General features: G+C 38.0%; 1 protein-coding gene across 6 annotated transcripts in view; it reads left to right on the top strand.

Annotated features, from left to right (window-relative positions):
• The first annotated feature begins 12,899 nt into the window (after nucleotides 1-12,899).
• The window catches only part of LOC119547215, a 44,382-nt gene continuing 32,021 nt past the window's right edge, over nucleotides 12,900-25,260 (top strand). For 5 of the 6 annotated variants that reach the window (XM_037853966.1, XM_037853965.1, XM_037853969.1 and 2 more), the window contains exons 1-3: nucleotides 12,900-13,092; nucleotides 14,190-14,795; nucleotides 23,610-23,861. In XM_037853966.1, the coding sequence (XP_037709894.1) occupies nucleotides 14,346-14,795; nucleotides 23,610-23,861 (702 nt within the window). In that variant the 5' untranslated portion in view covers nucleotides 12,900-13,092; nucleotides 14,190-14,345. The remainder of the gene's footprint in view (nucleotides 13,093-14,189; nucleotides 14,796-23,609; nucleotides 23,862-25,260) is intronic. The other variant, XM_037853971.1, reaches the window with a different exon arrangement.

Below are 25,260 nucleotides of genomic sequence, written 5' to 3'. Positions count from 1 at the left end.
CATCTTTATTTCGACTTCTTTTTTTCCCCTTTATTGCAATGACTTGAAATTAAAAGCCGCATACGTTACTCACATTATCACTTCAATTTTCCTAATCAGCATTAACGTTCCCTTTAGCCCCAAGAGTTTGTCCCCTTTCCAAAACCAGCCATCATCAACATCTGATTTCGACGCAGACTCGTCTTCGAATTGACTTTAATTTAGGAATTTTTTATATCCCCCTCACAGATCCAGGGCCAACCGAAGTCAGGAAGCAGAAGTCGGCGGCAGACCTACAAATGGAATCACTTGACGAGCCTTCAGGCATTGTCTGCGTCTGTGTCTGAGTCGGTTGGTTTAATGGAATTTACCTCCTTCCCGGACTCCGGAATCATGACTGCCGCGTTTTACTGCATACTTTTTGGCTCTGAGACTGAGGCGGAGGCCGGAAAAAATGCTGATGCGACAATTATAGTTATTGTCTGGCTGGTCTGGGGAGGAACAGAAGATCCGCCAAGACTTCCCCTAGTTCTACCAGCCATGAGTACGTGAGGCTGGCGAACACCTAAATACCTCCCTTCCCTGCCTTTATACCAATGGCAACTGGCTCATCTTGAATTTCGGATGGTACTGCGCCTGTTTTATTGCTAATGTAAACATGTTGTTGCTCCGTCAATGTCTTTGACGCCAAATTGACACATTTCTAGGGCGGATATTCCCGGCATCCCGCATCTCAAATAGTGTGCTAAAATGTTGTACGTGCGAGCATGGAGCTTATCAACACTAACAGCAAAAAGCGGAAGACCAACAGTGGTGACAGCTATAGATTACAAAAAAAGTAAGAAAAAAAGCTAGATTACCAAAAAAAAACACAAAAAAAACTGCGTAAATTATTGAAAATTATTGAAAAAACTGAAAGTCGAAATCTCTATTGGCTTAAAAACTTTTAAGAAAAGTGCAAAAGTGTGCTACGTTATATTTGAAAGAATAATCAGTATGGAAAAATGCTGACAGGATATATTTGGCAGCAGTCTTTTAGAGACCTTTTAAAGTATTTAATAATTTCAACAAAGTGTCATGCCGTAGTGTATTATTAAATTCCGGATCTTGTTTAGGATCTTATCAAACATTGACCAAAAAAAGCCAACTCGGCATTACTATAAGACAGTTCCTGGCAATCTTTAATTTCCAGGCAGGTGGCAGTTGAAACAGCCCTCCAGGCATTCGAAATTTATCAGGGCTCAAATCAATTTACGTCAATTCTCGCCTCGGGCCAAGTTATGTGAGAAGATTGCTTGAGTGGAAATCATGACTGCTTCCAGTGCCTAATGAGGCGACTCAGATATAACCCTTCTCCATTGAATTCCGCCACCCCCGTTCGTGAATTTTCTTTCATAGTTCTCGCCCCTCAAATTCAAGGCTTATTTTATGCGCATCATCCAGAAATTGCCTACGTGTTGGAATTTTTAAAACATTTCTCGTGTTCGCCCCCGCTTATTTTGTTGACACTTGAGTTTTGACCGGGCCAAAAGGACAGTCGACGAGTGTCGTTGATCCTGCTCTGGCTGGGAAATTTAGGTCAAGCGGTCAAGTGTTTTATGTTTCTTTTTTTTCTGGGGGTGGTAAATAAAAACCTTTCAAGGGTTTTATGATGTTTGCCTGCAGTGACAAAAAGTTTAATGGTAAGGGCGATTTTTGGGGACTAACGAAGTCTGTGCAGCAAAGACTTGGGTTAAGTGGGAAGTTGTGCTAACGAAAACTTAATTTTAAAGGGACGGAAATATTACAGTACCTACACTAAGAAAAAAACCTTTTGAAAATTTCAAAAACAAAGACCGATCGGCAATTAATAAGTGCTCCTTTTTAAAATGTTACAAAATACTTTATTTTTCGCTTGCATAGTTTTAAAAAAAAATCAGTAAAAATGGTATAAGCTAAAAATAAAGATTACATTACGATTTGGAATAATGAAAACTGTTCTTAAAATTTTTTAAGTGCTTTCAAGATGTTAGAATGTTTTTTATATGCGGCTGCCTTTAAATATTAAGTGCATCTTACTCATTTAAAAGCTCACTATATTAAGTGTCAAACCAAATGCGATTAGAATACATTGAAATTCGGGGTATTCTTGATATTTTTAACTTTATACAATATCAACCACTATTTATGTCAATCCTTGGCTAACAGAAAAGCTTTCTCCCCCCAATTAGTTGCCTTGACCCGGGAAGAAGTGATATCTATGCCAGTGCATTGTCTGATGACTGAAGTTTTCCATTAGTGCATGCTCTGAATAATTAAGCGCAATTTCCGTTGCATTGCAAGGCTAATTGAAACTAAAAGCGCAACCTGCAATATAGTACCTCTTGCATAATTGAGGGCCAAGTGGCTTTTGTGTGTGGCCAAATCAAATTTAATTAACTGACTAAACAGCTGGACGTCGGTTACGCGGTGGCGTTTGCCTTATGCGTATTTGCCTGGCTAATTGAATTAGTTTGGCCATACAAATTGCAGGCATTTATGCCATTGGCTTTGAAGACCAGACCGAAATAAACCGTCAATCTGAATCAAAGTTGCCAATTCTCCGATAAAACGCGCTTAATTCTGGCCAAGAGCACAGATTGCTCTTTGCTCGTTTGCCTGCCTGGCGAATTGCTATTTACGGTCCGGACAGGTTGGCAGGATCTGCCGAATGCCATCAAAATTGCTGCACAAATCTGATTAAGATTTCAGTTTGGTAAGCGATTTATGAATGCCAAACGAGAGTGCGTGACCAGTGCCATTGCAGGAATGCCTCCTTTTTGGCCAGGACTTTATGGGCAGAAGCCTCCCACTTAATGTTTCCTTGTTTGACCAGTGTCGTTTTGGCTGCCGGCCAATTGCAGCCTGAAAGCCTTTCAAATTCAGGCAAAAACAAAGTGGGAGTCTCACAGTTTCCGGATTGTGTCACCTAAAATTGTGAAAAGATAAACTGGTAGCAAAAGAGATGCATTTCTGGTCCTTAAACTAAGTTAGAAACATTTCAGGGTGATAATAGTTGTCTGATGTGTGAAATTCTACTGTGCTTACACATTTTAATCGGATTTTCTGTTGTTGTCGGGGGTTTTATTTAAGCTTAAGGAAGAGCTCTTATTTCTGTTTGCAAATCTACCCCAATTCTAACATAAACTACTACCTATTATCAATTGACATCGAAACTGTTAAGTACTTTATTTTACTTTTATTCTTAACTTTCCCGTATTGTTATCACTCAATACAAGCCAATTCCCAGCTAATCATGCCTTGAGAAAAATTTCTTTGTCAACTATCTTTGTGTCTGCTTTTACTTTACATTTCTGTACTTGCTTTTCTTGCATTCTCCAATTTTATTGCATTTCCTTTCGATTACTTTGAGTTATTCCAATTTGATTACAGCGCGGTCACATTTTGCACTCCTTTTTTTTTATTTTTTTTAACACGCCACTTATTTTTTATTCATTTTTTTCAACCGCCGGCATGGCTTCCTAACTAAATGTTGGTTGTTTTTTTCTTGAGCTGCTTGTCTGGCGGCTTTGACATTTTGTTGTGGCCTGTCGTTTTGCATTTTGCCTGTCTTTTTCCATTCCCTTTTTTTAGAGTCTACTCCATTTGGGCCTGTTTAGTCTCCGGGGTAGATTATCACCGTCACGGCAAATAAGCCTGCTGCCACTTGCCCGCCTCTGTGCCTTTTAACATATCAATTCTAATTTAAATATTATATTTGGAGAAACGGTAGGACCAGTAGTTATGTTCACACATTTTCTTAAACAAAACTTTAAGTCTTAGTGCTTAAGAATTTAAGTGGCGCCCAGTTAATGCCCGCTCTTATCTGATGTGTCATAAATATTTTTAACAACTTTGGCATGCTGACATTTGCTAGCTCATTTAGTCACGCCACATTCAACCAATTAGCTAATTTAACCTTGACGGCGACCAGCCCAGGTACAGTCCCTATTCACCATGTTAGCTGGCTGTTAATTAACATTTTCCCATTCTTATTTGCATGCCTGATTGGAATAGTTGGGCGAAACTTTCGCCAAATTATGATGCTGTCAACTGCTGGTGGCTGCTTTTTCTTGCTTTTGTTTCGATCTCAGTACTTTGGCTTTGGCTTTTGTTTTGCTTACATTTTATTTGTCTGGCTGTCACAGTCGCTGTCACATGTCAAATGTCAAGTTCACTTTTTGGTCGCAGCTGCTGTTGGCGAACTATTTTGCATTCCGATTACTTTGCACTCTCCGTGGAAATTTCACTGCACCAGTTGCCAAACACTTGACGTGACTGCTTATGATAATTCAGTTGCCATGTATACGGTGTCTATATAAACTCTGTATATATACACAAAGATGACTTGATTTACAATGGCCAAAGGAGAAATACTGCAAAACCCCTGCCATTCGAGTTGGCTGTTTCTGTGTGGAGGCAGCTGACCTGAGGGCGACAACTGGTTTTGTAGATATTCGCTTCTTGTTAAGAATATTCTAAAATAAAATACATTTATACTTCGAATATATACACATATAAGAATTTACCTTAAACGAAGAAATATAATACTATTTAGATCTATTAAACTGTTAAATTATTCTACAGGTAACAGGTATTCTACAGGCAGCTGAGCTGAGGGCGACAAAATGTTTTGTAGATATTCGCTTTTTTTGTTAGGAGTATTCTAAAATAAAATACATATATACTTCAAAGATATACGTAGGACTTAAGAATTTACCTTAAACGAAGAAATATGACACTATTTACATCCAATAAACTCTTGAATTATTCTGAAGGTAAAAGCTAGCTTTGTGAGAGAATAAACACTGATAATCTACATTTGCATTAGTTTATACATTTTAGATGACAGTAATTTAACTGCAAATATGCGGCAGAAGTACTCATAAACATCTTCACTCATAATTCTCTAAATTAACTATAACTCTAGATTCGGGGATCATAAAAATATCACTCATACGCACTGTGAGCCAAGTAAGGCCTAGACGAGGCGAAAACACTAAACGAGCCTGGCCGAATGGCGCATAAAACGGGAATGAGCTGGGCATAAAAAACGAACAAGGGGAACTGACGCGAGAACAATGTAAACAGGTGGAAAAAGTAGGTAACTCCCCCCTTCTAAACTAAAAACCAAGAAATGTTGCCATAAAAATGATTTAATATGCTTTTTATATGAGAAAAGTTTTGCAATTTTTGCACATTTAATGTCAGGTACTTACTTGACATTTGACGCTGCAACGGACTTGTTAAAGTTAACGAAAACTTTAAGACTGCGCATTCTTAGTTAATTATGCCCGCCAACCTGAGTCAGTATAAGTTTGGCCCCGAAGTTCTTCGCATTTCTTCCCCTTGGCTTTATTTCACTCCCTTTCGCTTTGGGTTCGCAGAAAAGTTGCGTAAATTAAATCTAATTGAATTTACAACTTCCATTTGAGTTTGTCCAAATGTGATTACAATAAGGGTTTCGCTATGGATATGTTTGCCCAAGCGACTTGGGAATTATTCATGTCACTTGCTTACTTGACACGCCCCTATCCTGCGAAAAAGGAGACGGAGGTGCCTGGAGGATATCCCAGAAGCTACTTGGATAATCAGCGTCTTTGTTGCGACACTGAAAAGTTTCCCTTTGCTTTCTTGGCATTTTATTGAATTTAGAGAAAAAGTGGGAGGAAAATGTTTCGCTTGTTTATTAGAGACTGGCCCTGAAGGATGGGCGGATAACAGGGAGTGCATTGAAATTCCATTGCCGGCACTGAAATGTCCTTTGTCTAGGCTGGCATGGACTGGATAAGGCAGTAATGTGACATACATAAGCAATGCCAGTGATCCAACGATAAAGCGGAAATAAAGAAAGTTTTCTATTGTCAATCGACAAATAAAATAAAACAAATGAATTGAAAGCAATGAAAAATGGGAAAGAATAATCCACTATACTAACAAAAGGAATATAAAATTCTTATCTCAAACAGCCTTACTTTCATTGAATTTCTTAAGATAACAAAGTACTTCATAATTTATTTTCCCCCTTTGCTTCAATCGAATGTTTAACAATTTCCAATTACTTTGCACTACTCATTTAATTTCTACTTTCCTGATTAATTACAGTTTCGAAGTTTTCCAGCCAGCTTTTTCTAGTTTCTGTTTTGGCCATTTCCAACAGGCTCCGCAACCTTTGGCAAGTTCATTTTCATGCTCATTAAACGCGTCTTCTCTGGCAAACAGAGAAACTCATCAAATAAATCAAATTTTCCTTGTTAACCCTTCATTGAGATTCTTTTCATTTTCTGTTCGCCCAACCGAGGAGAAAACTTTTTTTTGCCCTTCTGTGGCCTAAAGGGTTTAACGGCCAAGTCAGAAGAGAAAAAGTTGCGCCAAAAATGGCGTTAAAATGTGTAATCAGAGGAGCGACACGAAAAGGGGATCAGTTTTGGGTAGGGGAGAAATAAGGTCAGAAGTGGATTGGGGGAAAGGCATGTCAGCAACTGTCGATGACGGCGACTGACTGTTAATGAAAATTGTTTTGGCTGCAGGGAAAAAATCGTAGGATTTGCAAAGAGCAGAGGGAAGGAAAGAAAACGGGGTGCTGCTGTTGTAAATGATTGGTGAAAGTCACACGCCCGCAGCCTTGCCAAACTAATTAACGCCAAATGGGGCTGAGGCCTTTGAATGATGGCTTGAGGCTTGCTTATGAAAAGGGAATGAAGAAAAAAAATAAACTGAAAAGGATTTTCTTAAGATGGCACGTTATCCTCTCCACTTTTAAAACACTCTTTTTGAAGACAAGAAAATGTGCAAAGACGTTGTAAACTATTTATATACCTTTTATCGTTTAAAAATCTGTAAACAAAAATTCCCAAATCAATAATTAAACATTTTATTTTTTTATAAAATACTATTGGCATATAAAACTATACTAATACTATTACTATACTATACTATTAGCTTAGTAGTTTGCGGTCTGCCTTGATGCTTAAAATAATTAATAGATTTTTATTTATATAGAAATCTTAAGGGTCTGTCCATATATTACTTAGTCGTAGTAATCTATTTATTTAATAAAAAATTGGTTGTGTCACACACTATTTTCTATGACACCTACTTTTCACTTACGGAAAGGGTGTTTAATGTTCAATTACATTTATTATTTCAATCCATTTGTTTACTTCTTTTGATTCGCTTCGTTAAATCCCAAAGCAGTCAGGTCTGGCATCGTAGACTTTCTCAAAGGCTTCTCTCTATCGTCCTTCAGGTTTTCCGCTTTTCCCACCAAAAGTCAGCGACAACAACAAACAACAATGACTGACGTTTAGCAGTGTACCACTCGCTTTTCCTCTGAGCACTCCTGAGCCAGCCTTTTCAATTACTCACTAATATTTACCTTGCTCGTTGTGGGGACCGAATAGAAATTTATTTCATTTGACATTTGCTAGTTGAGCAGTCTAGACAAGCGGCACTTAGGCACGCGCCTCTAGCACCTGCCACGCCCCCAAAATGCCGGCGCAACTATCACGTTCTAAAGTCTTCATTTTAGCTGATATCTCTCAGTGGAATATTTGCGGGGGATGCCTAAAAGTGCATCTCTGCGACTGTTTGTCATCGAATATTTATGGCCACTTAAAAGTATGCAATGAAAATTTGGGAATTTATAGTTCCTCTGCTCAAAAGTGGCAATCGAAAACGGCGATGAATTACGAATTTGTAGCTTAAAAAATAAAATTTTGTGGCTTTTATGCGAGCGATTAATCAGACATTTATAAGGCTCCATCAATTTGTCCTGGTTGCTGTGCATCATCATCGCAGATCCCCATCTTCATCGGTGTCTCTTCCACGAAACTGACATCGTGACTCAGCCTCTTCCCCCATCTCACCCAAAAACTCATTGGCCAGGCGATTTTTTTTGTATTTCGTTGGCGGCTAAATAAGACCCGAATTATTATTGAAAAGATGCGATAGACAGGCGGGCGTCAATATCAGAGGGACAAAAGAAATACCGGCGAACATCGAAACCGTTTTAATGAAATGAGCTGGTGGGAGTGGGAAACCTTTTTTTCAGCTCGAATTCAAACGACTCTGGCACCTCAATCGAATTCTAATAAGATTATGAGCGTTTTCAATGAGTGGATTTCGACTACCTGTGAGCCACGGAAGCCAGGTAGTCGGCCAAGGAATGTGAATCGGTATGAGAACTAGATGATATGAAGAGTGGAAAAAGAGTAAGGCAGAATATAAAGTCAAGGCTGGAACTATAATTGGAACCAGTTTGATTAAAGCTCGGAGAACTATGAAGAAAGAATTGATTATATTTGATATTAATAGATAATAATAAGGTTAGAATAGTGTAGGTTTATTATAGTACGAAGAGTGAAAATGGTGTACAGCAGAAGATAAAGTCAAGGCTGACCCATAGACTTTGAAAAAACTTTTATAAATATAGCGTATGAAAATTAAAAGTCCAATACATCGAAGAGAACCTGTATATATCCGTATGTATAAGATATTTTTATTCGATCCAAATTATAAGTAGGTATACAATATTTTTATTCGATGCTACTTATTCAGCATTATTATTTAGTTAGTCTTGCTCGAAAGTAATAAATAATAAACTTAAGATATATCAAAATTGTGTTGCCCCGTATAAATTTTCCTCTTATTCAAATGTTCCCCCATCACTATTAAATCTGTTCTCGTCACAACTTACAATCAAAGTCGAGCCCCCGTTTGATGGGCAGTAAAGTTGTCAACGCCGATAAAGTTATTAACATCGCTTAGACTAATTAATTTAATTTTCGTCGACCAATTTACACAGCTAATTAAAAGTGCCCCGATCCCCTGATAGAACGGTCTCTTTGAACTCGCTAGAAAAGAATGCGTGTTTTTGGAATGCCTTTGTGGGGAATGGGAATTCGGAATTGGAATAGGAGTGGCTATTAGTTTCTATTGCAAGCGCCGCACGTTGACTAATTGCCCATGGTCAGTGCCTGACCACGAACAACCCACGGAAACTGATTCAGAGAAAAATGCACAATCAGTTGCTGCAACAAAAGCCATATAAATTGATATAAATGGAATAGTACTTTATGCATACTTCGACAATTTATCAGTGATTTATGGATGGGTGTTTTGAAAACAAGCCATCAGCGCAGCAAGATGAAATTGCAATCGGGAAAAAATGCAAACTGCAAGTTAATCAATGCAGCAGAATAAAAGTGAGGAAGAAATTCTTGGCAATGATCAAGAAATTTACTTATATTATTAAAAGGAAGACACTTTATCATATGGGTGATAAGAAATACCTTGATAAGGTAATACAATTTATTAAAAAAGAACTATTTTTATATCAATCTCGGTAATACGTTTTTACCAGGATATGTTTGGAATACTAAGAGTATGTATTCTATTACAATCATTACAATCCAAGAACTAATAGCTAAAAACAGAGCATTTCTGTTACTATAGGAAGCTTTTACAATCATCAATTGCAGCACATCGACAATCGGCAATCGTCAGTTGGCAATCAGAGCGCAGTTTGCTCTTTTGACTCGGCAGTTCTTTTGCCTTATTATCACTTTGGTAGTGCGGCTTATCGGGAGTCCAGTCAGACGATTGTAGGAGTATTAAAGACCGATTCAGAATGCCGAAGTGTAGATGGGCGGGACGGGTTAGATTGGGAGTGGAATCAGCAATCGGCATCCGACAACCAGCATGTTGAGCCTGAAGCCAGCTGCTTTTTCTTCGCCAGCTGATAAGAGTGAAAGGCGAGTTGAGGAAATGTCACTTTGGCATTGTTTTATGCAGTGCATACAAAACATATGACAAATCTTCATCCATACACACATACAATTAAATAAAATATGGGAAAAAAGGGGAAAAAAGAGGAAAAGAGCGCAACACAAAGTCCGAACGCGCCTTTTCCTGCCCTGCCAAAGTTTGCGATAAAAATGGAAAAAACTTCTCGAATGCGTCGAATGCATACTAAAGATATGGCCAAGTCGATATGCAAGGAGAAAGAGGGACGGAAAAACATATAGACAGAGAGAGAACCAAACAAAGCCAGGGAAGAACAGAAGAAACTTTATTCTTAAAAGGCGACCAGACGAAACGGCGTCGCCGGCATTTTGATAAACCATTGAAAATGTTAGAACAAAAAAAAAATCATTAAAACGAAGCTTTTTCCAATACGGAACGGAAATGCGGCACAGAACCAGAAAAGCAGCAACCCAAGACAAAACGCCGCCATCTATGGAAGCTATAGAAAGCCATAGAAACATTTGAATGATTATGAAAAGACACCACAAATGGCACACTTAGGGGCCTATTAAATGTATATATATATTCCGATTAGATAAGCATTAGATTGCTAAATAAATATTTTAAGTACTTTTCGTTTGATTCAATTAGTTAAGAATCCATGAGACAAGAAGTTTTAAATTAGACATAGAGCACAATGAAAGGCTATGTAAGATAGGACAAACACATCTCAGATACTTACTCAAATTATAAAGTTATAGAAATACCAGCTACTAATTGCATGTTTTCTTTGAACAACCAAGATTATACCAACAAGTTATAACTCTTACAGTCCCCTCTATACACCGCTGTTACTGTAATCCTTCAATGATAAGATAGGGGCTGACACCATTGTCCCTCAATCATAATTTTGATATGTTAGCTTCAAATGTGTGTCTTAGAACCACTTTTGTCTCCCACACCACGATCACGTTTCTAAAACCCCAATCATGATCCGATAATCACAACAAATTACACGAACACAGGCCAGACAGGGGAACATTGAGAACACAGCCAATAAAGTTATCAAACCACTTGTGACGGTCGCCAGACACAAAATCAAAAAATAAAATCCATTCGAATTATATGCCCGAACAACTCAATTTCTAAGAATCCCCAAAAAACACCCAACATAAAACCATAGGAAGCGATGCGCGGGACACGACAAATTTTCAAAGCATTTATATCCGAAATTAAAAAATTATGCCTGGCGCCAGACCAAAGAGAACCCAGCCCAAAATAAGATTTAGAGACTCATGAATGGCGTGTCAATTTGGTAATTGGAAACTAAAGTCGAGGAGTAGCCAAAATCTTATAGAGACTCGCATAGATCGTCCAAGATGGCACGTTCCGTCTTGGAGTTTGGCGCAAAGTAAAGGCAGATAGCGATTTAGCGATTTGCCGGTGATTTGCATAATTGCGTGATTCGAATACCGCAAAATTTACATGTGTGCCAGTATGTGAAATTCACTGTGAATCATCTTTATCAAGGCAAGATGGAATCCCAGACAACTCTTAGACCCGATGAGTCCACAGCTATCCCCATCTTATGGTAATTTGGTCTTCAATGATACAATGAGTCAAGTGCTGTTCGCTTTCCCTTCCATTGTCGAGTGTTCGATTATTTCATTCGGGAAAAAAAGAATTAACGCAATTGAAACGACACCCAAACCGATTTTGGGACATTGAACTGGTCCAGCGTGCAACAATTTGTGGTTCGTTTGCCGAGAGACCCGTAAACCTCTTAAATCCCCAGGTCAAAGCCAAGGGAACAACCTGTTTTCGAACCACCAACGCAAGGGAATCTGAAGGGAGAAAAGAAGAAAATCTGTCTACTTCCAAAGAAAAAAACATTTGAACTAAGAAAGCAACGATAAAAATATTTTATAATAATATTCTATGGAAGAAATTTAGAAAATGTATACGTTCCATTCTGATCATCATATAGTGGCTTAAGCCTTTGGCTTTTATCTCCCATATTCGCATTCATCACATTAATAATATTTTATTCTTCTTATGTGAAGGAATTTCTTGACTGTGCGTTCGAGTTCGATATGAGTGAGGTTGCAAGTCGGTTTGTTATGGGAAATTATATTACCTAAAAAAAATGCTATGAAAAACTCATTCGGAATCTTTAAATGTAAACAATAGCAAATGAGTTGTTTTCAAAACTAAGTTTAAAAAAGGTTTTTGTTTTTGTTTCGTATTTAGACATTTTAATAAAACCAAAAAGAATATGTAATAGTTGATTGGCATTTTCTAAAAAAGATACAGATGAAATTACTTTAAGAACTGAAAGATAGCTCATTGAAAAAATAACAACTCACGAAAATGTCGCTGGTAAAGATGTTTCATACATTTCCAAGAAAATAAAAGATTATTTTTTATAATTTTGTGTGATGCCTTGCTGACTAAACGAACAAATCAAAATACTGGGAAATTATTATCGCAACTCCAACGCGGTACAGTGTGACAGCTCTTTTTAAGTTAGAAACATAAATAAAAAGATGGGGAAAATGTTAAAAACTTTTTTTTATACATCTTTTTATTAAAATAACGTAAAAGAGAAAAATAATAATGTCGAAGTAATGCCCCAAGCATAGATTATTAAAAAACGCGTTAGCAAAACCTTAAATTAGTAAGACCATGGTTCTGCTTTGTGATTGGGTGTTTTTTTATATATTTAAATATTGGTGCTAACGGAAAACTTAAAACAGATTTAATATTTTTAAAAGAAATTGGTCAAATAAAATGCTGTTTCAATTATAATTATAAGCTTCATTAAGATGCATTCGCTATAAAGCATTTTAACATGAATATTAACATGAACAGGTTTATTTCATTTAAAATGTAGAAAACTCTTTTAAACGTAGGTGCGGATAGCCAGATATGATACAAAAGAACAAAGCAATGTACCATTTTATAATGACTTATTACGACGAGTGCTCGAAATTTATTTGATTATTGCCCTACTTGTTCCTCAAGTCAATTGAAAACCAATATTTCCCGGTCTGGTCGACCCACTGTGCGCCTCTCGAACATGTTCGACGCGACACCCGCATGCCGATGCACGGACTCTGAGGAAAACCAGTTTTCATTGCGACAGTCATCGACGGGCAGCTCGCGTGGACAGTTCGCCTTCGCTTCGGTCGCTCGTTTGCTTTGCGCGACCAACTCAATTTGAAAATAAAATTTTGGCCAATAACAAAATTGGTTTTTTCAATTTGCCAAGACACAAACACACACCGAGAAACCGCAAAGAAATGCGACGCGACGCGCTGCCAACAAATTCAATTTCAACCTAAAGAAGTATGTGCAACAAACCAACCAACAAACCAATTACCAACGAAACCAAATTCAAGAATTAATATGTCAGCGGAAATATCAAAACAAACGTGTTTGGCATCCCATATGCGAAAGCAACGCGCCAAGAAAATATAAATAATATGCCCAACCGACGTCAGCAAACAAACTGAGCCGATCGGGCCAATAAACAGCTTGAAAAGTGCCCAAGAATCGGTGCGAATGCCAAAAGATACATTTGTATCTTTCGCAATGCACTTTGCAGTTTCCCCCTCCCCTACCCTACCCCTTCCCCTTCAAAAAAAAAGATACGCAGTGTTTATTGTGCGAAAGTAAAAACTACCTGCAACAGACTTTAGAGACCTGCCCAGACCGAAAAACCCGAAAAAGAAAAACCAGTTTTGTGAAAATTATTGACTGCGCTCTTGTGTTGGTTTTAGTTTAGTTTTTATATCTCGGTATGCTTCTTTTTTTTGTATTTTGCTATTTCTTGGTTGCACTCCTTTGTGGATTGCTGAAAGGAAAATGGCAATAATAACAAGCCGAAATTGGCGGCTGCCAGCGGACAGATAGAGGAGTCATAAATTAAGTGAGCGGAATGGATAGCTGTGATAAGAAATGCAATTGAGGGAGACATAAATTACACAAGGTGTCAAGGGTTTCTAGAGTCAAAACTGAGGTGTAAACATGTGTTTGCTGGATTGAGAGGTAGATTCAGGATTATTTTAGAACTCCGATCCTCCAGAAAATATAGAGAAAATATTCCATTGGCCTACCAAATATTAAAAAAAAATTAAATAAACTCCAGTTTGCCTTCTAAATTTATTATATTTAATAAAATGCAATTAAAGTAAGGCAATACACTAAACTAGTCATTGTAAAAAAATTTAAAATATTAAAACAAAGAAATATATCAGAGTAGCTTGCGATCCAAGTCAACACAATGATGCATACAAAATAAATAAAAACCACAATCCTACTTAATTCTTAAACATACAAAGGACGTTTAATAAAACGCAATAAACTTTTTATTTACTTTTTAAAAACACACTGCTGCCAGTCAAAAGCCTAATGGGTTTCTCCCTTCGATTCTCCACCCACAGTCAAGTCGAAAAGTGCAACATTTCCCTCATAAATAATAAGCAAGCGTTGCAGTTAAGTTACCGCTAAATTCAACTATCCAACTATCGAGAAAAAGAAAACAAAAAGGAAAAACCTTCAACGTAGGCTAAGAAGCAGAAACAGCAACAGTACGGAAAATGCTCATGCACACCACATCCATTTCCACAACGTCGACGGCCACCATGACCAACTCCTCGTCCTCGGCCACGCCCACTCCCGGGTCGACCTCCTCCAACAACAGTGCCACGCTCGAGACGCTCCACCAGCAACAACAGCAGCAGCAGCAGCAGCTGCAGCAACAACTGCAGCAGTTGCACACGAATGCGGCCAACAATTCGCGGCCCCCCTCGCGGGCGCCCTCCATCCTGGACAGTCCGACCCTGGCCAGGGTGGAGCGGGCTCGTCTGCGGCTGGAGCAGCAGGAGCGGGAGCGGGAACGGGAACGGAGCAGCCAGCGGGAGGGGGGCGGCAGCATGGGCGGTGGCGGCGGAGGCGGGGGCGGAGGTGGCAGCAGCACTGGCACCGGCAGCACCGCAACAACCATGAATCGTGAGGATAGCCTAGAGCGCAGCATTTTGGATCCCAAGGTGAGCTTGCAGCAAAGTCTGCACTGAAAAAAAAAACTATATAAATCAAGACACTATTGAAACCAAGACACTGTTAAGAGATGTCTTGTATCAACATTGCACCTACCAAATTTAAGATCTCAATTTTTTTCAATCTACAATTTTAATTCACAATTTTATATCAAAAATACTTGTTCATTTAAGAGCATTAAAAATATTTTGTTTTATATTTTTTTTATTTCATCATAAGTAATGATACTTCAAGAAAAACATCATATTATCTTATCTAACATTCTTACTAAGCATTCTTACATTCTTAACAGCTCCAGAAAAGATATATATTATCTTTAGAGAGTTTTCTTAAGACCAATTTAGATCCAAACAGTTAAGATAGCCTTTTTCCTCAGTGTGCTATTCCACATACTCGGAGGATATAAATTACAATTAAAAGGTGGGGATCGAGGAGAGCCTACGTGATAATGAAGGCCCAAGTACCACAGTGTAATATCGCAACGACTCATCTGAAAGCATCTCAGCAATCTGGTCAAGGCATATATTTTTATCTCTTAATTTATTGAGATTTTTCGTCAAATAATTCTCAGCTACCTTGAGATCGTGATAAATGTATGGGGAGGGTCTTCATTCGGGCCATAGGCATTTTGTAAATTTTCAGAGAACCGCCTATTTAGACCTTACATCATACAAAATTTAAATCTTTAAAATGGTTGCGGAGACATTTTGTTCCAGCTAAAGAAATTCTTTAAATGCCACTATTCTAGAGCTTACATCAGACAGAGTGAAATCCCCAAAATGTGATCATTAGATTTTTCTAGAACAAAACAAACAGTTTTAGCATGCAGTAGGAAAAAGAAAATATTTTGGATTTTATCAATGATTCGGCTTTTAAAAAGATCCCATAATTTTTTTTGACCAAATTTATTTATTAATTTAAACTTTGTTATTTAAATAAAATAAAAATCCAGCTTGTTTAATTATATTTTTTATTTTTTAAATTAGATAAAGTAAAACATTATCTTTAAAGCTAATACCATACTTTTTAGTGTTTTTGGCTGCTTAAGTAGCTAAGTCCGAATACTCCCCTTAATGTTCTATTAGATATCCGATCTCTTCCATCTTCATAAAGCTCTTATTAGATTTTGTCCATAACCAACAGAAATGCCTTGATGATGCTGCAAATTAGTGGCTACCTTCTACTAAAACCAAATGAAGCAAGTCGAAAGAGGCAAAGGCAAATAGAACAGACGTTAGGAGGATGAAGTGAATGAAGGTCTAAACCAAATAAGCCATACACACATTTTTTTGCTGGCCAGGCCGCAGTTCTTGACAGGGCCATTTCACTAATGGCCCAAGTCCCCACCCCCCTTTTTATAGGTGACTGACTTACCATCCAGGGAAACAGCTACTTCTCGCTGTCCGAACACGACCTTCTGGCTATATGTAAATGCTTTTTATTTTGTTATTATTTTGTTAACGCTCTTATCGCTGGCGGTTTTTTTATCTTGACTAGGCTGGGGTCTCATCATCTGGCAAAAGCCTCTTTAGGCTCTGCTCATTTTTACTGCTTTAAAGCTTACCGAGGAGGACCCTACCCGAGTTCCCTAATATCTTTGCATATATGGAAATGGCCGGGGTTGGGTTGGCCGTCTAGTCAGGTAGCTTAGAACCAGGTTCTCAGGTAGCTGGCCTCAGCTCATGGTTGAAAACATAAACTGAGATAATGAATTGCGAAATGTATATGTCTATTAGGCAGACAATAACAGTGTAGTAGATAGCAACGAGCTAACATGAAATGTAGATAGGATTTGCTGAACCCTTATCTGCTTTGAGGAGGGGAAGCCTTAACCCAAGAATGAATGGAAATGATTGAAAAGATAATATCTGTGAAAACTTCTCTATTTTTCTTACCACATTTAATGCTTTGATTATCTTGAGTAACTTCCCCTAAGAGCTGGCAAAGTTCAGCTCTTGGTTCTTATGTCACATCATCAATTCTGTTTGGCTCTTAGCCAGCAGCCCCGTCAAAGCCAAGTCAAGACTGATTACCTGATACAGGCAGATCGGGCTTTTGCCTTCCTCTTGTCAACTCGTAACAAATTGTACGTAAGAGTTTTCCGACCAAATTGCCTGCATAATTTCAGCAGCAGCGCCTCCCCTTCTCTGCAGCTCAAACTCTTGGGAAACTGCAGCCAAAATATTTGCCCAGCTTACTTGGTTGAACTGTTCCTTTTTGCGAGTATTCTCTGTCAATAGCTGGCGCCCCTTGGTCTCCTAAATCTTGCAGGATTTCTTGCCACACGAAATCGATACAAATTGCGCAAGAGGCCTGAAAAACGATTTGGGGTCAGCCCTTATTTTTTGCAGCGGGGCTATAAGACCTGGAGACCTGGAGTTCCAAGTGCCAGATCGTTGAACTCGCGGCAAGAAAATAACACCTCAACCGAGTCATAATTAGTCACACTTAAAAAGGCATTGGCCCAAAGACAACGCGGCCCGTTAGTTGGCCATGCGAAATATGAGCAAAAGTGAGGCAGACACCGCAGTGCGAAGACAAAACCCCCTCCCCGGTAACCGGAGACCAAAAAGCAGGGAGTTGCGAGTGAAAAGCCAGAAAATGCCGAGCTTTGCTTCGTGCCGGACTTTGAGATATACGTGGGTATGTATGTTTGACCCACAGTTGTAGAAAAGACCATGTCCATCTTGCACCGGCTCGTTGCACTCGGTTGCAGTTGCAGAAGGGCCCCGTTGAGGGCGCATCTGGAGCAGAAAGGTGGTTCCAGTGAAAAGAGCTCGAGAGGAGAAACCTCCCGGAGAAATCTCTTTCTTTCTTTTCTATCCACTGCAAATGTACTTTGTTTTTCATAACGACACTCGACAACGTTAGGACCCAGTGTGCCTCGTAAACAATTTCAATAAATTTTACATTCAATGTCAATTTATTTTCTGCTCTTTTGGGGCGCAATTCAATTTAACGGCACAAATTCCCCACGAATATGTGAAAATGCTCTGCTCGTGGTGCAGTGTGTTTTTGCAAACAAATTAAAAAAGATCTAGCGAAAAAATAGAATGATAAATGAAAAATACATGTTTTTGTATTTTACATGCCCGAATGCGCAGAGAGGCCTTAGAATTGGTCAGTAAATGCGAGTGTTGAATGGTCGAGTGTTGGGATTCAGTTGAGTGGGGCATTTTGGGCCTTGGGCAATGGATGAGTCAGGTTTTGGGGGCACTCGGCATACAGGGAGAGAAAAAGAGGCAGATCAGGTGGCTACATTTTATGGGATCGGTCAAATGGTGAGTTCCCCCTTTCTGAAAAACAAAAATGTGACTCATTTTATTGCACTTAACCCGAAATGATATAACCGATTTAATAATCATTAGCTGATTCAGTAAACGTTAGCACTTTCAACTCATATGTATACCAAAAGATCTCACATCACAAAATTCAAATTTCTAAATGATCAATGTGAAGATGTTTGATGAGAGCATCGTTGACTTTAATGGAAAAAAATATGATCCATCATTGATCTTAAAAAACCTTAAGTTTTTAAGAAGCCGAAAAGAAAGTTGTTTTCCATTTTTGGTTCTAAAGCTTTTAAACACCCTTCAGTAACGCCAGGCCCGCGTAATCCGTTCCAACCTCCATTTATAACCAGATCATAACCCTTTACTCCAATTAGCCAGTCATAAAGTTGTCCAAAAATAGAAAGAACACACAAACCCGTTTCGAGAAAGGGGAGATTGTTGGTGAAGAACAACAATAACAGTAGACCTAGTAACCGCCGAAAGGTAAATAAATAGAATACAGCGTTTCCGTGGGGTTAAGCCAAACTGCAGCCGGGTAATTTGAGTCGTTTGGCCATTTGCTCGTTGGAATTGCCTTCGCACACGCAAGGCTCCCGAAAATCGTTGAATAAATCGAGAGACAAGTGAGCGACGCACACACATATATTACTCTTATCGGTGAAGAAAATAGAGCAAACCCCTCCGAAAAAACCCCTTGGATAAACTAAAAGTAAACTAAACAACAACATTTATTTTTGGGGGCGACCAAAAGGCAGAGAAAAGAGCTGAGGGAAAGACAAAAGCGTTGCAAAGACGACACGCAAGAAATGCGTAAAAATAAAAATGAGACGAAAAACATATAATACAGAGAAAATCATTTCATTCGACCCCACCTCCCTCGGAAAAACGCCCACCCCACCGACAACCCCTCGATGTTTTCATTCATAAAGGCGAAAAAGAGAGGAAAACTTTAGCGGAAAATATGCTCCACAATAAAATATACAAATAAATGGCCGGGCTTAATGCAAATAAAAGGGGGATGGGCTGGCTGGGAGGCTGTATAGCTTTGATAGGCTCTTCGGAATGGGTGGTAGGGGGTGGCAGTGGGTGTTAGGGGGTGGTAGTGGGTGGCAGCTGCTGTCAGCTACGCGAGGGAATTTTCCAGTCAAGGCAGAAAGACCAAATGGCACACAGAAGTGCAATTTTCGTCGGCGAATTGGGGTAAAAGGGGAGCAAATCACAAATGCAAAAAGGAAATGCCAATGGAAAAATGTTTTCCTTCTGCGGATTGTCGGAGTGTGTGGGCATGGCCCTTCCCGTCTTAAAGCTAATTTTTTGGGCTACATTTTTCGGTCGGAACAATTGCATTTAATATTTTGTGGCTTCTGGCTTTATTGGGTCTGTCGGATCGTTTTGAAGTTCCGTTCTTGTTTTTTGTTTTACATATCTCAATTTGGTTTCCCTCGCCGCGGCGTGTAAAGTGATATATCACAATTAAGCTGCTCCACAGTGACCCACTAAATTCAACAGCAACATCAAAAACCACACTGGAAAATAAGTTGCATTTGTGGTTATTATGTTAATAGGTTTTTAGGTCAAAATTAATGGTTATCAATATTAGGAAAGTTTTAAAAACATTAAAAAATATGTTTCCTTCTTTTTGTTTTTGTACATTTTTTAGTAGTTTTAGATTAAATAATTCCAAGAAAAAACTTTACTTTCCAGTGCACAACAGCTGTAATATTTTTTCTCCATTTTCTTAATGCATTTTGATAGATTGCATTAAGTGCGTGGAGATGGCATAATGTAGAGCAACTTTTAAATTGATTGTATTCGGGGACGTAAAGGGGTAAAGTGGGTGGGAGAGAAAAGTTAGTGTGAAAGGGCTGACCTCGAGCGAAGACCAGAAAAAATTGTTAAGCAGCGAATGGCACAATTTGTTTATGGCAAACATTTAAACATTTTATACCACATACGGGAAAAGCATTATATACCATATGGTAAACTTTCAATCTGTCTGTATTGCATGCAGTTGCTTTTTTATACATTTTTGAGTAAACAAAGTTAAGAAAAGCTATGAGAAATATGTTTTTCAAAGAACAATTTATTTAAAATTCAGTTCATTTTTATATAATTTATTAGTTGAAAAATTATATGAGTTTTTGTAAATTTTTGAGTAAATAAATTAAAGAGAAATGCTTAAATGGGTGTTTATTAATTGAAGAAAATTAAAGAGAAAAATATGTTTTTTATAATACAAAATATAAAAAATACAATTCATTCTTCTTTTAAATTAAATTAGTTACAAAACAGGAACTTATTAAAGAACTTGGAAAAAAAATGTGTTATTTGTTCTGATTTTTCTGGCACTGTTGTCAACAATTTGTAGAACACCTTAATTTCGTTGTTTTTCATCAATTACGATGGGTTAGAACTGCATTTTCCTCAGATTTTCCCAGATCATCCACCTCGGTCTGACAGTTACTTCCATGGTCGAAAGCTTCTGAGATTCCGCTTTTCCAGCTTCCTCATTTTTCGCGACGACGACGACAGCAATCTGGCAGGGGGAGAAATGTTTCTTAGGAAATCTGCCGAGACAATGGCGACTGCATACAATTTGCATATTACATCAACATGTTGCATGCCGGCACAGTCAAGATTGCAGTTTGTAGCAGCGAAATGTTGCATATGCAATTGAGTTAAGCGCCCTGCACTCCCCCCCGTCTTTGCCACGCCCCCTCGAAGTTAAACGAGGCGTGGCAACGAGATGCATCCAAAGATGATAATGTTGATGTGGAAGACACACAGCCGCATTGCAATAGAGGTTTTGCTTTTGTTTTCGCTGCAATTTCTGTGGCAAGTCGAATGCGTGAGTCGGGCGAGCATTTGTTTCCCAAGTTTTTCGCAACCAACTATGTGGGGGGCTCTGCCACATGCACTTGCCTCACTTAAAGCCTGTCTTCGCATTAAATATTCACAAAACAGTGCAGAAATATAAGCAATATCTACTTAGGCCTCCGGGCGCCACGCCCCTCTCCCGCCCATCGGAACAAAAAATTATTCATTGCTCTTTGTGTATAATTTCTTTATAATTGCCATTTCCCGTTTTAATGAATTGTTTATACTATAAAGAGAGATATACAGAGAGAACTGCAATAAAGACAGGGGTCATGGCAACAGCAACAATGCAAGCACAAACAGTCATAGTCATGTGCCCCCGAATGGGGCAACCTAAAACAGAGACCCAAACCCACTCACAGATACGAGCACACGCATGGTACACCAGAAAAAAAAACTATACAAAATTAAATATATGACAAGAAAACATATGGTGTGACCTTTTAAAAATATGACTTCTATTAAAAGAATGGTATAACTTTTTTAACATTTAATAAAACAAAATATTAATCATAACTATTTTAAATCTAGTTAATAAATATTTAAAAGAAAGTTTCTAGGTTTCAAAATCGAAAAATATTCCTTCAAAAAATAATTTAAAAATACATTTTTTGTTAAGAATGATATAAAACTAGCATATATGGTATATGATAACCATATAAGGTTTTTTCCATATTTTCTCATTTACCAGAGGAGTGATATAAGTGGAAAAACCGAATTTTTCATTTCTTTGTGTTATAATCTATTTTGTATAAACATTTAAATATTCTGTTTTTAATACACAGAGCTTGATAAATATAAATATATATAAAAATATAAATATAAAAGACATACATATGTCACTTGAAAACTTTACAGGCGTTTATCTTAAAGTGGTTTTTCCTTAGGATGTGTCACTCTTTTAGTAAATTAACGATATTTTCTTCAGTGTATTTACAAATTCAAAGGAGGGGCATTCGGGGACTGACCATTTTCATTGCTTCCGTTCTCCACTTGTTTTGGTTGCCGTTGCACTTTACTCTTTTTTTGGGGGTAGGTTGCAGCAACTGTTTGCATGACAAACGGAAATTGTTTTCATTTGATTAGTGCGAGTTGCGTGGAAGGTTTGTGTGTGTGTGTACGTAACACAGGGGGGGTTTTTTTGTGAAACATGCCCTATACCCTCCCTATATGTTGGATACCCAGGGAGCGACCCCCTAACCATAACCGCATTTCGCTACAAGGGCACGAACTCTTAATGCATTTGCCGACCGCATTGGGGTTTCCAACGTAAATTGCGCTGATCAAGATAATGACCATGATGATGATGGGGATGAAGGTGTGTTGTCCAGCCTAGACTTTGTTTTTTACGAGCTTTTAATGGTATAATAGGACCAAGGAGTGCTGCACTCACACATCATTAAGACAAGTTGTGTGGGGCGGTATTTTATGGCTGTTTGTGGATAATATAGTACTTACACTTCATCATAGTACTTACACTCAGTTACCTACATTTCATTTTTATGGTGAAATCTTATATGATAGATAAATCTTGATTTATTTGTTGGATATTTCAATATATAAACTTCTTGGAGAATTTTACCTCATTCCCCAAATGCATACTTTAAAGTTTTCAAATAAACTCCCTGTTTTATTGTTATTCATTCCTACTCAATTGACTCATTTAAATGGATCGATTAGATCAATCCTATTAATAGTTATCCTACCTCAACAACTGCGCTCATAAATTTTCTAAGGAATTTTATTTCTTTCTTGGCTCTCTTGGAGCAAATTAGTCAACGCTATCAGAGAAAATAGCTGTATTAATTTCAAAAAGCTTATCAATCGATGTCGTCTTTGGACCTTATCGGGGAATTCTAGATTCTTTAAAACACAGCGCCGGCGGCAATGGGACGCCAATGGCCAGAAGTTGACATCATACCCTCGTACTTACACCCGCTGGAAAGTAAATATAAAAAAACACAACCAAGGCAAATAGAATTAAAATTGGTAGCGCGTTTGGCTTCGTATGACATCATAGTTGGGCGGAGTGTGTGGGGGTGGCAATAACTGTGGAGTGGAAAGAGGGTGCTGACTGCTAAGTGGGTGTCAAGTGCGTGTGGCTCTTACATAACTTATCCTCAATGTAAAAAAACATGTACTCATGTCATAATAAAGTTGCAATCCATCTAGCTTTTGGGAAAAACTGTAAGGGATTATTAGGAAAAAAATATGAAAGTCATGTAGCTTTAAGGAATATTTTATCCAATTTATAAACGAATTAGTATATCTTCATAAATATGATTACAATATATACCATTTCTTGATATAATTTGAAAAATACCAATTACAAGTTTTATTGATTACATAAACTATATGAAAACTATATATTTTAGTTTTTCTCTATTCGAAAATTGGCAAACAATTTAATTGACAATAAAATTCCCATTTATTTCTGTTTTTTCGTTCCCACACAAAAACCCAAAACAAAACCAAACCTCTCTCTTACATAACCGCAAACAAAAATATATAAAAAAAATACTCAAACCCGAACCGCGTTTCTACCTTTTCCCCACACAAAAACAACAACCAACACAACAACAACAACAATAAATGAAAACCCATGAACAACAATCGGGCAAAAAAACAATTTAGAAAGAAACGGCGCCCTGGCATCAGATGTGGACGCACATGAAACGCCTCTCGCACGCCTCCAAAGTCAATTCTACGAGCAGCCTGACCGCCCAGAAAACCGATGTGGGCGTGGGCCATCATCCAAACATGACACCAAATGCAACAACAGCAACCACGACCTCCACGCCCGGGAAATGCATTTTATTCCCGGATAAGACGTCCTCGCTGAAAAGCTCTATGTATACGCAACAGGTGTACTTCAGGCCCGATATGGTACGAACTTTAGCTAATTCCTAGATAAAATACAGTTTATTGGCATGGTTTTGGATTGACTTGGTTTTGGTTCTTGGCTCTCTTTCGAATAATGTAGACATTGCTGAAAAGTCGCTTAGAAAATTTATTTTATATTTACCTTTGTTTTATGGCACTTTCCACCAATCTTCCCCCATCTATTTTAAGCCCTAATTTACGACCATTTAAATTTTTGCTAATGGTTTATGGAAATTTGACTTTGGTTTCGTTACACAATAGCTTAAGCGTTTCGTTTCTCTAGCAAAATATTCAACCCATGGAGAATTTTTAATGAATCAAAAAGTCGTTAATGCTCAGCGTTGCATAGAGCGCAGTGAAAAATATGTATGAGTGCAATAATCATAATAGTAATCTTCATAAGCCAACGACATAGCAAAATGCCAGCAATTGACTTTGCCAAGGCAACCCCGCAAACTGCAAAACTGCTAAAAGGGACAAGTGCACCACAAAATCAGTAAGCATAACTTTATGGTGCATGCCAAGTTGAGCATTATGGGGGTTGGCCATGTAGATGCGGTAATATGCAAGGGAGCTAAAGTAAACTTCAAAAATAAAGAACAAAATATCACAAATTATCAATATAAAAGCTTATATTGCATCAAAATGGTAGTATAATGGAGAAAAAACCAAAGCAAATTTAAATAAAAACCTTATAAAGCAAATACTATCAATATATAGACTAACGTATCGTTCTTATATCTTAAAAAAATCAAACAAAAGTCTTCATATCTGTATAACAGTAAACACGAGTTTAAATTTAAAAGAGTTAAAGCATTATGTATAGATAAAACACACAAAACTAAAATACTTAAAATTATTATACATAAAAAATATTGAAAACTGGCAAAATTTATTCTTTATTCTTTGGTATGCCGTCAGTTAATAAAAATGTCATATAGTTTATACTGTGCACCACATCACCACAACTTCTCCCACTCCAACTACACATAAAAAGCTCCAAAACATTTTCAACCCCATAGTTCAACCCCCTGTTTTTATACGCACTGTTCTTGTTTTACTATACTCCTATTTTACTATACAATATAAAAATATTTTCATGCTGTGCCAGCAACACCACAACAAATTTAGTTTGACATTTTGCATGGCATTTTGTGAAACTTTAGGAAATGGCTTGCAGAAAATATTTACAAGCTTTTACAGCGGACAGCTATTTAATGTCAGCTACGTGCGGCTGTCATAAGGTTTTAAGATAAATCAGCTCAGGGTCAAAAGTATCTTTAGCCGGTGGTAGCGTAAACAACGCTCTAAACGAGTTGAGATGCCGAGAAACTCCGGGTTTTTCTGGGGGAGGGGCCGGCCACATGAAAAGCGTGAAGGTGTAGGCAAAGGTCGACATATG

Source organism: Drosophila subpulchrella, chromosome 2L (genome assembly GCF_014743375.2).
Source record: "Drosophila subpulchrella strain 33 F10 #4 breed RU33 chromosome 2L, RU_Dsub_v1.1 Primary Assembly, whole genome shotgun sequence".
Taxonomy (NCBI): Eukaryota; Metazoa; Arthropoda; class Insecta; order Diptera; family Drosophilidae; genus Drosophila; species Drosophila subpulchrella.
Note: the sequence above shows the minus strand (reverse complement) of the source record. Positions and strands in the feature narration are given on the sequence as shown.